Source organism: Montipora foliosa, chromosome 3 (genome assembly GCF_036669935.1).
Source record: "Montipora foliosa isolate CH-2021 chromosome 3, ASM3666993v2, whole genome shotgun sequence".
NCBI classification, from domain to species: Eukaryota; Metazoa; Cnidaria; class Anthozoa; order Scleractinia; family Acroporidae; genus Montipora; species Montipora foliosa.
Genome location: NC_090871.1, coordinates 20,083,207 through 20,095,706, shown reverse-complemented (window position 1 = coordinate 20,095,706; position 12,500 = coordinate 20,083,207). Strand labels below are relative to the sequence as shown.

Below are 12,500 nucleotides of genomic sequence, written 5' to 3'. Positions count from 1 at the left end.
TTATGTTTTTGGTCTCCTGCAGCAGTTTTAAAGAACGAGAATTTTTCATGTTCAAATTTTCATGTTCAAACATATTTTAAGTTTCTTGTATTATATGGCTTTATGGCTTTTTTTAAATGAAAGTTTTCACCCTAACTTAAGGTTGAGAGTTTGCTTTGTGAATTTCTCTTCCTCATTCTACAGACTAACCCTAACCGTGATTTGGCTATGATTTTCCCTCAACTCATTATCCACACACACAATTTCCCCCCCCCCCCCCCCAATTACCCACGTTACTACAGATCATTGTTTCAGTTAGAGGCGAAGAGTCCCGTCCTGTAAGATGGGAGGCCGGTGGGGGGGGGGGGGGGGGTAATCCTGCTACAACACCACACTCATGCCACAAAGGTTGCTAGTCTACTGCTTATTTAAACTTCAAACAACAATCTCATTTTACTCTGAACTGACAGATATAGTTTGATGCTACTATCAGGGCGTAAAAAATTGTGATTCAAAGCCCAAAGTCTCGAGACTGTCTACTGTATGGCGTTGGGTCTTTGAATCGGAACTTTCTAACCTACAATCGGGCCAATTTATATTGAAATCAGAATAGTCCGATTGCCAACCTGGTTGCCCTGTAAACTGGAACTCTGAACTGTTTAAATCTGAAAAATGAAGAATCGAAACAGCTGCTGAAGCTTGTTCTAGATTAATTATTACCTGAAGAAATATCATGTAAATTGGAGCATGTTTTGACTAGAATTGCCTCTTATATTTCGCAAATTAACCATGACATGTATATGTGACTTTGTAAGCCGGTTAATGGCTGTGAATTAGTTTCAACGAGCCAAATTCACTACATTGTGTTCAAATCATTGCAAATCATTGAGTTCACTTCAATGAGTCCACAGAAGCGAACTCACCTGTGTGAGTTCACTTCAACGAGTACCCGTCATTGTTACTATAGAAAAATTGAGCCAATAAAGGTGCAGTTAAGGTTAGATAATTGAGGTACAATAGCCCTTCTATCAAATATCACATGGATCTCCTTACACTTTAATATCATGATAGAAAGAGTAGTTAAAAACCGTGCGGTAAACTCTTCTACGAATCATTGCCGTGATCAATGAAATTTCTAGTAAGACAGAGAAAATATGTTAGAAATAAAAAAGGGAGAATAAACATTTTTCACGTTCTAAAGCTCATATTTGTTCAGTAAATTTCAATTCTCTAGTCGGTGATATTTGAACTGAAACAAATCTCTCCTCTGGAGCGCTGAACTCTATTGGAAGAGGTTTCACTGATGATCCTTCCTTCACTTTGACATGAGCTATTGCATACTAGCATTCCCTTCATCTTCTCTCTGAATCTTTTATTTATCAGAGCGTAGGCAAACGGGTTGACAGCTGAATTGAAAACAATCATGGTGTGAGCTATGGGAATTGCAACATCGCTGATTGTGCATAGGCCAAAATCTTCCAAAACGTGAAGTACGGTGTCTGAAATCCAGCAAATTGCGAAGAGTGTAGTGACAGTCAAAACCATCAATGTCACTCGCTTCCGAACTTTCAACACACCCTGTGTAAAAAAAGAAAAGGATAATACGATCAGATACTGGGTAAAAGACAGTGTAACTTTCAAACACCTCATTTTAAAAAAGTGCAGTCAATAGAAAATAAACAAAATAGTTTTATCGCAGTGACGTCGGCTCAACCTTCCAGCTGGGGATAAACTAATCGTTAAAGGAAATGTGACTCAACAGAATAAAGATCCAGAGAGACACGGACGCATCAGCTTGTATTTAACAACTGCATCCAAAAGACTCGGACGCTTGTTTGTTCGTTTGTTTCAATGATCGACCTTCTGCAGGTGTTTCCGCCATTTTGATATGGAGGAAAATAGCTATACTCATCAGTGACGTTTCGGCCAGTGCACCTGATTGCTTGCAATCCTGCGCATAAATAAATGATTATTGTGCTGGCCAGCATGATAAATTATTCATCAACTTCAACTTTGCAGCAGCTTGGAATGTTTTCAGTCCCATAGGTTACCTTGCATGTGCTTTATAGATGCCTAAATGGTCATGATTAAATCATTACTTTGTTCGAATAAACAAAGTGTAGGATTTTGCTGCGCATGTGTGTAAGATGGCAAATAAGCCAATGGTAAGTTATAGGTTCAATTATTCGGTTTCTTAAATTATTTCCTCACTATCGATGTTAAGTCACCCGAAGTAGGATTCGAATTCGATAACTCGTGTTCAGAGGCGATCACGATGAGCACTAGACCAAGAAAACTACGTGCATGATATAGATGCGCTGATGAAAATGTATATTGATATTGGCGCATTATAAGTTTAACAAATAGATTCCATGTTGCCTCTCGTCTGTACAGTAATAGATCACAGATGACGTAAAAATGTGGTAAGAACAAAAAAAGGGCACACGAGGCGATATCCGAATGTGTCACTGATGTTCTTTCCACATTTTGACGTCTTCCGTGATCTATTACTGAACAGACGCACGGCAACATGGAATCTATTTGTTTTATATAATAAAGAATTTAAAAACTTTATTCGCATAAAAGCTGAGGGTGACGTCAATCGTGACGTCAATCGCGTTCTCTAATAGATCATAGGCAAGAACCAATCAATATGCGAGAGAAACTTTGGTTATTATATAATAATAATAATAAATAATAATATTAATATTATTATTATTATTATTGAAATATTTATCAAAGAGTTGTGTGCGTGGCCGGAACCAAGTTTTTGTGTTATCGTTGCACCTAATATCTGGTTATCATTCGGTAACACATCTCCGATACAGGGCTCAGTAATTACATAATTTTATGATCCTCCCTGAATTGTTAAGAAAAAGACTAAGTGTTAAATATTTTAAACACCATCGCAGAAACTTGCAATGCATATGTTTAATGGTTTTTTTAACAACGGCTTTAAATGTGAACAACTATTCTACGATCGCACTAAACCCTATGGTTGGGTCAAGGGGTGTGGACTTTAAACTTCGGATAACAGAATTTAACTGAATATTGAGCAAAATATTGTAAGATTAAAAAAAAAAAAACACTGAAATACTGTGAACTTCAGGTCGGTCAAACCGATATCCATAATTTGGACAGATAGTGTTATTAGAAAGATTAATTCTACATCACTGTTTCACTTAATGGCAATTTTATGGTACCAAAATGAAACACCAATAATTGCTTGACGAGATGCACATATTAATGTGACGTACTAAATTACCATGCAAACAAAAGAACCATCTAAAAACTCCCTACATTTTGTGTTTAAGCTCTTATATCTCAAAAACGAACTTGGTGACCCCCATTTTTTATTGCTGAAAAGTGATTAGTAGGCTAAGACTAAAGTTTTTGACATTAAGAGCCGCCTTAAAAAATTCTCAATTGTGAAGGTGGCTTTGAATCTGCTCCAGAGAATTTTTTTCAAACTTTGCAGAAAGTTTCATCCTAGCGTGCTATCACTCAACAGCAATAAAAAATGGGGATCAGCGAGTTCGTTTTTGAGGTAGATGCGTTTAAAGACAAAATATAAGCTGTTATTAAATTCTCAACCTCGGATAATGCATTTATCGTGCTCTAATTGGTTCACTCAATCTCGGTTATCAGCTAATATACCTTAGTTTGACCTTATGTGGTAAATGATTGCGATTTTCTTGCTAGACTAAAGTTTTTTTCACCGGAAAGCGACATCTCTCTCGGTATAAAGCAAAGAAAAAAAAGACAACGTTTTTGTGGAAAGTTTGTGTCAATCCCGAAGCTTAGAAGTACGCGAATAGGTAAGAAACGTTTTTTTGTAATGAGTCTGCGTCTGTCTGGCCACTAGATATTACACAACATCGCATCTTCATCAAGTTTCTTCGATTTCGCTAGGATTTTTTCCCGTTTTTTCGCTCATATTTCGTACTTCCAAACTTTTAAAGTTTAAGGAATTTAATAAAACAATTATTCCACTCGCGCTTGTTGGATATGAGACTGGTAATAGCCAACTCGGCGCTATTACCAATGTTAAATTATTAAATAGCTTATCTTAGACTTGAAAGTCTAACCATTTGCAGATGAGATTACAAAGGCTGCACTTTCTCCTCAGTTATTTTAAGATCCTGAGTGTTGATCCGGCCGGAATTCGAACCCACTACTTCTCGCTTTACAGCCCGATACTCAACCAACTAATCCACTCGCTGCGCTACCAATAAAATTATTCATACCTGCTGATGAAGTGGTTTCTCCGTCTGATCGTCATGTTTAAACCACAAAGTGTAAACAACGCTCGAGTAATAGCCAATCATCAACAAGGATGAAATACCAACAAAGATTACCATAGTGAGGCGATGAGCATTTTGCAATTCTTCGGAATCAAGCCAAAAGTGATCACAAGACCTCACGGCGACTTTTCTGCCGAAGCTCTGGATCATGAAACCTCGGGTATTTAACAGTGCTGAAAGGGTCCAAGTACCTGGAATAATTGCCTATAGAGTGGGATGCATGAAACTTAACAGTTGATAAGTACATTTTAGGGAAGCAGGGCAACTTAAGTATTTGATTGACCACAGGTAACTTGGTAATTATAACTTTGTTGAGTACATGTTAGTATTATTTTACTAATTAATGTCAATCTCAATCTCAGAGCTCTTCTCCTTTGTGCATGACTGAGGGAAAAATTGAGTCCAGGGGAGCCCTGAAACAAAAAGTCTTTCTATTGGTTTTCGCGAAGAAAAATGGAAAGCCTCTCTGATTGGTTCATTCGTGTTAGCATGAGGAGTGAGCAGGCGTACGTCGCAAGGTGCAAACGGCCAATTTTTGGCTATAAGAACCATATGGCGCATGCTCTCCTATATAGAGTTTCCCAGAGCCTCAGGTCATGGACAGACAAGATCCGACGCTCTGTACGTAATTAATGTCAGTTTTCCCAGCCTTAAAAATGCTATGAGAAAGGGATAAATACCGAGAATTGAGGTTTAAAGCTAAACTTTTATTTCATTTGAGGGACCCAGGGGATGAATTTGCCAACGTTTTTGAGGCATTTCAATATTGTCGGATTTGATTGAAATTTGTGGATACTTCCCATAGTAATTCCTTAAAGGCCTTTTGAAAAACAAAATTCGGAAAGAAAAGTCAAGATCAATTGTCAATTGCTAAATGCTAAACAGGTTTTGAAAAATTGTTCTCATGAGAACTGAATTCAGTTTTTGAGGGTATCCTTAAGACACTCATATTGGTGAAAATAAAATTAAAATGAAATTGGTGAAAAAGGATCTGCCATTGCAAATGGCCGCTAATCATTTGCATGGACTGTATACGCTCAACAACTTAATCTTCGCACCTTCAGTTTTCGCCAAGTGAGTTTCCGCTGAATTGAATATGGGTGTACTACAGCCCAGTAGCGTTCCCTTGCAATGGCAATCAAAGTGAATACAGAAGAATCAGCTCCGATCCACGCCAATTTCCTCAACGACAGGCAAATTGCATTCCCAGGCATTGCATCAGGGTTATTGAAAGAGTGCTGGTAGATGAAAGAAGTAGAGAGGAAGGTGGGATAAATGATGTCCGCTACTGCAAGGTTCAATAGCAGATAGTTGAAAGGAGTCCTATGAGATAAAGGTAATAAAAAAAAACGCAACTGATTCAATCAATAATTCTGAAAGATATTGCAGCAGTAATTTAAAAGCCTCAAAACCATGTTATATATCAATGATGTTTCGTATCCGCTTAAAGGTTTTTGGGATTGTAGTTACCATTTGATCGGTACGCTCGGCCACGTTGATCCATTTAACCTTCAGTTTAAATCATTGATTTTGACCCTTGAACACTACACACCCCCCTTACCTACCCCACCTCACTGTTTGTCGTGCCCTTGGGTACCCTTGGAGGGGACAACTGGGCCAAGATATTTTGATGATGCAGATGCTATGTATGTACCTCATATCACGATTTTTGATTATGACGAAACATACGAGTAAGTTTCCAGCGATGCTTGTAATGGCTAATAGACACTCCACTGTTGCTATGGTGATATCAATTGAATCAAACATGATTACTGGGAATTTTGACCCAATCCGCAGTTTTGCAGTCACCTACAAAGGAAAAAAAAATATTTACCTTGCTAATTTTTTCATGTATTCTTGAGGTATCTTGGTAATGCATGTACAACGTAATACTATGAAAACGAATTAATTAATAAATTCATGATTAAATTATTGAATAAATAACTAAATGAACGAAGGAATGACTAAATGAAATAATTAATCAAATGTTGAATAAATGGTTGAAGATTATAAAATATAACTTTCTAAGCAAGGACCAGCGTAATAAAACAGAAGCACGGGATACTGGTAAACGATTTCCTCTGCACGATTAATATTATTAAAAGCCAAAGGGAGCAAGGCTGATATAACGGTGAAGGAATATACTACTAGAACTCAATATTTCGAACTGAAGCACTGCCCCTCTTCATGTTTTGCAAGTAATGAATGCGGTTTCCATAGACGTTACAGTGTGAATAGTGATATGGTGTGATAATTATGGTGCATGTGATAAATTTAAGAAATTATGGTCTGATTTAAGAAATTGTAGTGTGATAAATTTAAGAAAGGTCTTAAAAGTTATTTATACAACGTGACTCAGTAATCTTTTTTATCTATTCATTTTTCTTTACTCTTTGTAAATATTCTACATTCTCTCCATGTTTATAGTTCAAATATTTGTAATGACCGTATAATTTAATGTATTTATATTTTATAGTTTCTTAATATTTCTATACTTAATGTTTATTAATATATTATATTTGTTTTATTCTAATCTGTTTTGGGGGTTGCCGTATAAGAGGATTCAGTTCTTCCCTGGCAGCACCCTTTTTGCGATGTTCTTTGCAAATAAAGTCGTTACAAATAAATAAATAAATAAATAAATAAATATGATACAATACCTGAGCTAAAGAATTTACCGTTAATTAACAGACTTAACGGATGGGGTCAAGAGACGTCCGCATGCAGGCCAACCTCGGTCCGATTTTTGAAAGAAAATATATATTCATCAGCCTTCCACATGCGCCATCATTTTTTCTTTTCACTAAGAACCTGAGAGGGAGGCAAGACTGAATGCGGACGTCTCAGAAGACAGACTTCCGCTAGAACAAAGACTTCCGCTCGTCTAAAAATAACTTTCGTGGACATAACATATCCCGGCCAACTCCTTGAGCCTCCCTCTCTGTCCCCTCATTTTCTCTTGATGGGGTACAATAACACAATTGAGTTTATGTTCTCGGGCATAACTATCTTTTGGGTCCGACTCAAATCCTTTTAGCCCGAGCCTTCAGCCGTCTGGCCAAAACATATTTGTGCCCAAAAACACTTACTTTATTACTATTGAGAAAATAAAAACTTAAAAAAAAGACAACAAAACAGTCTGAACAATCACGCGAGTGTTTACATGTTGAATGTATTTTATTTTCCCTCAATGAAAATACGCCATCAAGCGAAAGCTGGCTAGAAATTACAAAATCTGTCCATTTGAATTTTCAAAAAGTGTAAGAGATGAAAGGGGAAAAGTCCATAAAGCTCATATGTAAGTGTTGAAATTAATTGTACAATTGCACAATGTCATACTTTTCATTGGATTATTTCAGCAAGCTAAAATTCAGTTAACCCAAATTCTCTTTATATATATATGTAAGAGTCAAGTTAAGAAGGTCTCTCGAGCCAACAGCACATACCTGCCCCCACCCTCCCAATCATTTCCCTTTTTAAACGCCGGACCTTATTAGCATTATTTCTTCTCCAAAACCATCTCGATCAGCTCAGAAGCTTTAGAAAATAACTGAAACATACCTGGAGATTGCTGCCTTCGTGAGGCGAAGACCCCAGATTACTAAGCCGCTTCTATGCCAGGAAATATAAACTGCTGAAATATCACCGTTAGACTTACATTTAATCGTACAACATTTTCTAAAAGGAAAAGATCATTGTGCAGACCAAATGATGTACCACCAAGGAAAATCCCAACCGTTGCTACACCCGTTACTTTTACTTGATACTGCACGTGGTATCATCAAGCCGTCCATTTTGCATCACGTTTGTTCAACTATAGCCTATGTAACCACGCCTAATAATGAAGTATATGTTTCCCTTTTTACCAGACCAAAGAAGCGCACTTGAAAGGGAACGGAAACCTGTCTAAAACCAGCCGCCTGCCTACGGTGTTTATTTCTGAAGACACGACAACAGAAAAAAGATATTTTTTGGAGAATCGACTGTGTCCCGATTTTTCTTTAAGAATATATAACTTTCTATGAAACTAGAACTCATAAGAGCCGTCTCTTATCCTTAAAAGAATGACTATTCAATAAGTGTTCCAGGGCCGGAGCCAAAAACGTGTGCACAAGTTTGACTATTTATGAATCAAACCGGTTAACTACTGCTCGGAGATAGTTAAGAAACAATAATTATTGCTACCGTTGAGCAAAGCAAGAAATAAGTTCTCCGATAACGTTTTTATTGTGCCTGTACAAGTACCACATGTTTAACTTATTTGGCTTTTCCCTTTGAAGCTGAAAGAAACTGCGACAAAATTAAATGAAACCGTACTTGAAAATTGTTATTTAAGGCAGTTACTGCTCGCAAAAGTCGTGCCTTTAAAAACAATGACTTATTATGACGATCCTTCAAGTAGCTTTGAGCCATATACTCCCTAGCGCCGCGAGAAAGGATCACCGTCACACTGTCCATGAACAGCCCTCGGCATTTTTAATGAAACATTAGCATGTTACGTCCACATCTACGTCTTAGCAACTTGACTGTTTGACTTGAAAACATAAGTTTAGATGTCAAACACGCTGTTATTGGAAGCTATACATACATGGTTAAGTTTGCGTGGTCTTCAACACCTATTGGCGTTGTCTTCTTATTTCTCTCAAAGCTTATTGTAACCTCTGGTTTTCCAGTTAAGTGAAGGATAAATTTTCTGACGTTTAGTAGCCCAGCTAGATTTGTAGGCGACCTCACAAGGCAAGCCACAGAAATATATAAGGATCTTGAATTACGCAGTGCATCAAGTCAACCACAGAGAAGAAAGAATAGCCGAAAAAAACATACATTACCTCCAAAACAAAGCGACAAACCTATTCCCATTAATTTCTCTGAGAATGAAGCATCTCTGTGCGGTCCTTATTGACAATTGAAAGGTTTCAATTACGATACGTCAAAGATTACAGGTGTTCATGTGAAATGAGGAGATTTGTAATTCAGCTCTATGTTTTAAGTTATGATTAAGAGTCTGCATATCATCATGTGTTGCCTTGTGCTTGATTAGAAAGTGGCTTATGATTTATCTTAATATTTATAGGATACTGACTAGTTGCGAGATGCAGCACAGAATCAATTTCAGTTACAAACTTATACAAACTTGAACAAGAAGACAGGCTATTTATTATTTTATTTATTTTATTTTGCTCCTTTAACTGCGAGCTTTATTAAAGAAACGGAGAAGGATTTTAATGATATATTAGAAAAATCGGGTAAAAATCGGGAATGAATCATGGAAGAAGTCGTGTCCTTTGCTTTGATCTTGGCTCACTTTCGACGGTCTTAATATATAAAATACCATATTGGTACTCTGTGGATTTACTTGCTGAATTACAAGCTTTCATGTAAAGAGACAAGGCGAAACGATCGCATATAATGCAGTAACTGCGGGATTAAATGACAAAATGAATAGTAAGAAACATCTGACCGGATAAAGGAACTGAAAGGGTGTCACGGTATAAATTATTAACGATAGGTACATCGAGTTAAAAATTTGTGCAGAAATCTCTTCTTGTAACAAAATTAGGGATTCAGCAATGTTGAGAGCATCCCCAACAATGCGGTTACCCATGGCACGGGCTTGCATGTTTAAGACTTTTCAATGTTGCGATAAATTATTCGAAAGTTTATTGACACTTTGAAAAAAATAAGCCGTGTTCAAGATTGGTTCTTTCTGAACAGCAGCCTCTTTAGGACAGAATACTGTGGCGAGAGTTTAATATGTTAATGTTTGTAACAACACCTATCGTTTGCCTTGTAAATACTTCAAGAATCACTAATCTGACTAACCCTAATATTGTTGAAAATATCTTGCCATCTGTCACGGAGTGTCACACGTTACGTGCCGTGCAGTCCAGCGTTGGAGCAGCTATTCGAAAAGTAAGAGAAAGCTTTTGTCCGCCTTTGCCTCAAGCCCGGTTTCTTTTTAACAAAGGAGTGACGTAAAGTGACTAAATTATCTCACGACAATGATAATCCTTTGGTTTGATTAAGAGTCGCGGGACGATTTCATTTGGGAAACAATTTGTCAATTTACGAACATTGTGAAAGCACAAAAGTTTTTTTTTCGGGAAACGATTTGTCAGAAACAAATCACTGTTGTTACATTGAAAGACCAGCAAGTATTGTTAGAAAACGATTGAAGATAAACAGTTGGGTAGGCTTTTTACTGGGTTACCATATGGCAATCCATTCAGAATCTGAGTGAAAGGTCTCCCTTTTTTTTTTTTTTTTCCGTGTCGGAAAATGGAACCTGTCACTCCCCTGCTAAGTATTTTCTTTGTGCGTAGTCTTCTGCGCGTATCTTTGGTGTGTTTTAGGGGGTAGTAGAAATGGGTAGATTTTAACTGGTGGACACAGTAGAATATTTAATTAACCAGCAATGGCGTCGAAGTCATTGTAACGCGAATGGTGTTTTGGTGGTTTACCCTTATGGAGCTCAAGAATGGAACGTCAATTGGATAAACAAGACAGGCAGGGAATTCAAAAATAATTAATACCTGGAATATTAAAAGCGACCAGTAAAGGACTTCACCGAGCTGTATCGAGGTGAGCTGTATTTCCAATATTTTACTAACTGTGGCGACCAGTAATGTTCTTCAATAACAATTGCATCTTTCGTCGTTGGATATCAAAGTGAGCTTTGTTTCCAATATTTTAAGTGTGATGTTATGTACAACACTGAACCAAATGGCAAATTCTGTAAGGGTTTAACAAACATTGAAGGAATCGAACGCCTTGAATACATCTGTCTTTAATGAAGTCGCATTTCAGTTGTCTGGCTGTTTACATTTATTTTGTACTCAACTCTGCAGTCTTCAATGAAAAAAATAAGTGGGAATGCGACTGTGAAGAATTATTTGAAAGAAATCTTGTTGTCTATTTTGTGCTTCATTACTCACGGAAAAGGGTTGTCAGGTTTGATCCTGAATTGTGAGAAATTTATTTAATTGCATATCGTTTGTGACACGGATTGTGTTTCTTGTTTGCACGCACGCACGCAATTAATAAATTAAGGAGAAGGTCATGATGTTCTGTCAAAAGGAATAAATTGATCACGTGCTAGGCAACCACAAAGGTGCACGTGATGAGCTTGTGTCAACGTTCTTGTTTACATTAGATAGCTACAGCGAAGAATGTTAATCGTTCGTCACTTTCATAGTTAAACAACGTACTTTTTCGCCAAGAAACTTCCGTCTTTTGTTTTTTAATTTTGTTGTAACATTTAACTGAATATTTACATTTCATCTAATGAGCCAGGAAGCTATCTTTGTCGAGATTGATCCGAGACCCGACTCTTATCTGCAACACTGTTGAAGGCGCTGAAACTGAATTTTCCTAGGAGTAATACTGGCTGGGCCAATCCGAAAATAAAAAAGAAACGAGAATTCGACGAATAGGAAAATGCGACTACATTTCTTCTGTGCCGCTGCGATGTTTATTTCAAGATTCTTATGCAAATTTTTAACAGAGGATGTTAAAGAGGCTCCCTAGAATTTTAGGAGCGCTTGCAAGCTGTGCACTAGTATGGCGTGCAAAGCCTGAATCGCGCGTGTTTCAGATTTTCGTGGCGTCAGCGTGACCATCTCTGTAAAATAAACTCCTAACTCTTTCGCGTTCCCTTCGGTGAAGTTGTTTTGAAAATTGGCTTAGTTGTAACCACATACAGTTCTTATTAAATGTCATAAATTTGTTAAAATCTGTCAGAGCTAATCGAATATATTTAGAAAAATGACAAATTACAGAATACTGGAAAAACCGTGTGCACGACCTTGAATTTTTACTGCTTCAAAATGTCAGGAAATAAAATTTACGTAATGTGGCAATAAATGAAAAAGAAATTCAGGAAAGTATAAATATAACGAATTTAGGCCAACAATATGAATATATCTGCCTGTCATTAGATGCGATGTTGCCATGGTAACGGCCTTAATCCAAAAATTGACACCCTAAATATAAGGCTTATTATATCGCTATTCATACTGGTAAATCTCTACAGGAAAACTTTAAGAGACATTAATTAGGTTTCCTTTTGTAACTCCTGCTCTGTAGTGAGAGTATTCGCAAATACTATAGGGAGCCACCTTAACTTATATATATTCCACTGTAAGAACGTTAAAGATGCAACACTGACAAAAATATTTCAAGGGAATACGTTAAAAAAAAAAAAATTCGCGGGAAATT

At 37.1% G+C, this 12,500-nt stretch overlaps 1 protein-coding gene and 1 pseudogene across 1 annotated transcript; one reads left to right on the top strand and one right to left on the bottom strand.

Annotated features, from left to right (window-relative positions):
• The window catches only part of LOC137995370 (uncharacterized), a 198,608-nt pseudogene that overhangs the window by 105,469 nt on the left and 80,639 nt on the right, over positions 1-12,500 (top strand).
• LOC137994589 (neuropeptide FF receptor 1-like) lies at positions 485-9,148 on the bottom strand. The gene is made up of 6 exons (XM_068840192.1): positions 9,113-9,148; positions 8,872-9,012; positions 5,938-6,092; positions 5,342-5,606; positions 4,227-4,487; positions 485-1,557 (listed from the first exon to the last, which is right to left on the bottom strand). Exons 3-6 carry the CDS (start codon positions 6,048-6,050, stop codon positions 1,210-1,212), a joined length of 987 nt encoding a protein of 328 aa, XP_068696293.1. The 5' UTR covers positions 6,051-6,092; positions 8,872-9,012; positions 9,113-9,148; the 3' UTR covers positions 485-1,209.

Coding starts and splice junctions, on each gene's coding strand:
- LOC137994589 (XM_068840192.1), bottom strand. CDS start 6,050: ATGTTTGATTCAATTGATATCACCATAGCAACAGTGGAGTGTCTATTA. Junction 4,488..5,341: donor TCACTTGGCGAAAACTGAAG/GTGCGAAGATTA, acceptor CCCACTCTATAG/GCAATTATTCCAGGTACTTG. Junction 1,558..4,226: donor AGAAACCACTTCATCAGCAG/GTATGAATAATT, acceptor TTTTTTACACAG/GGTGTGTTGAAAGTTCGGAA.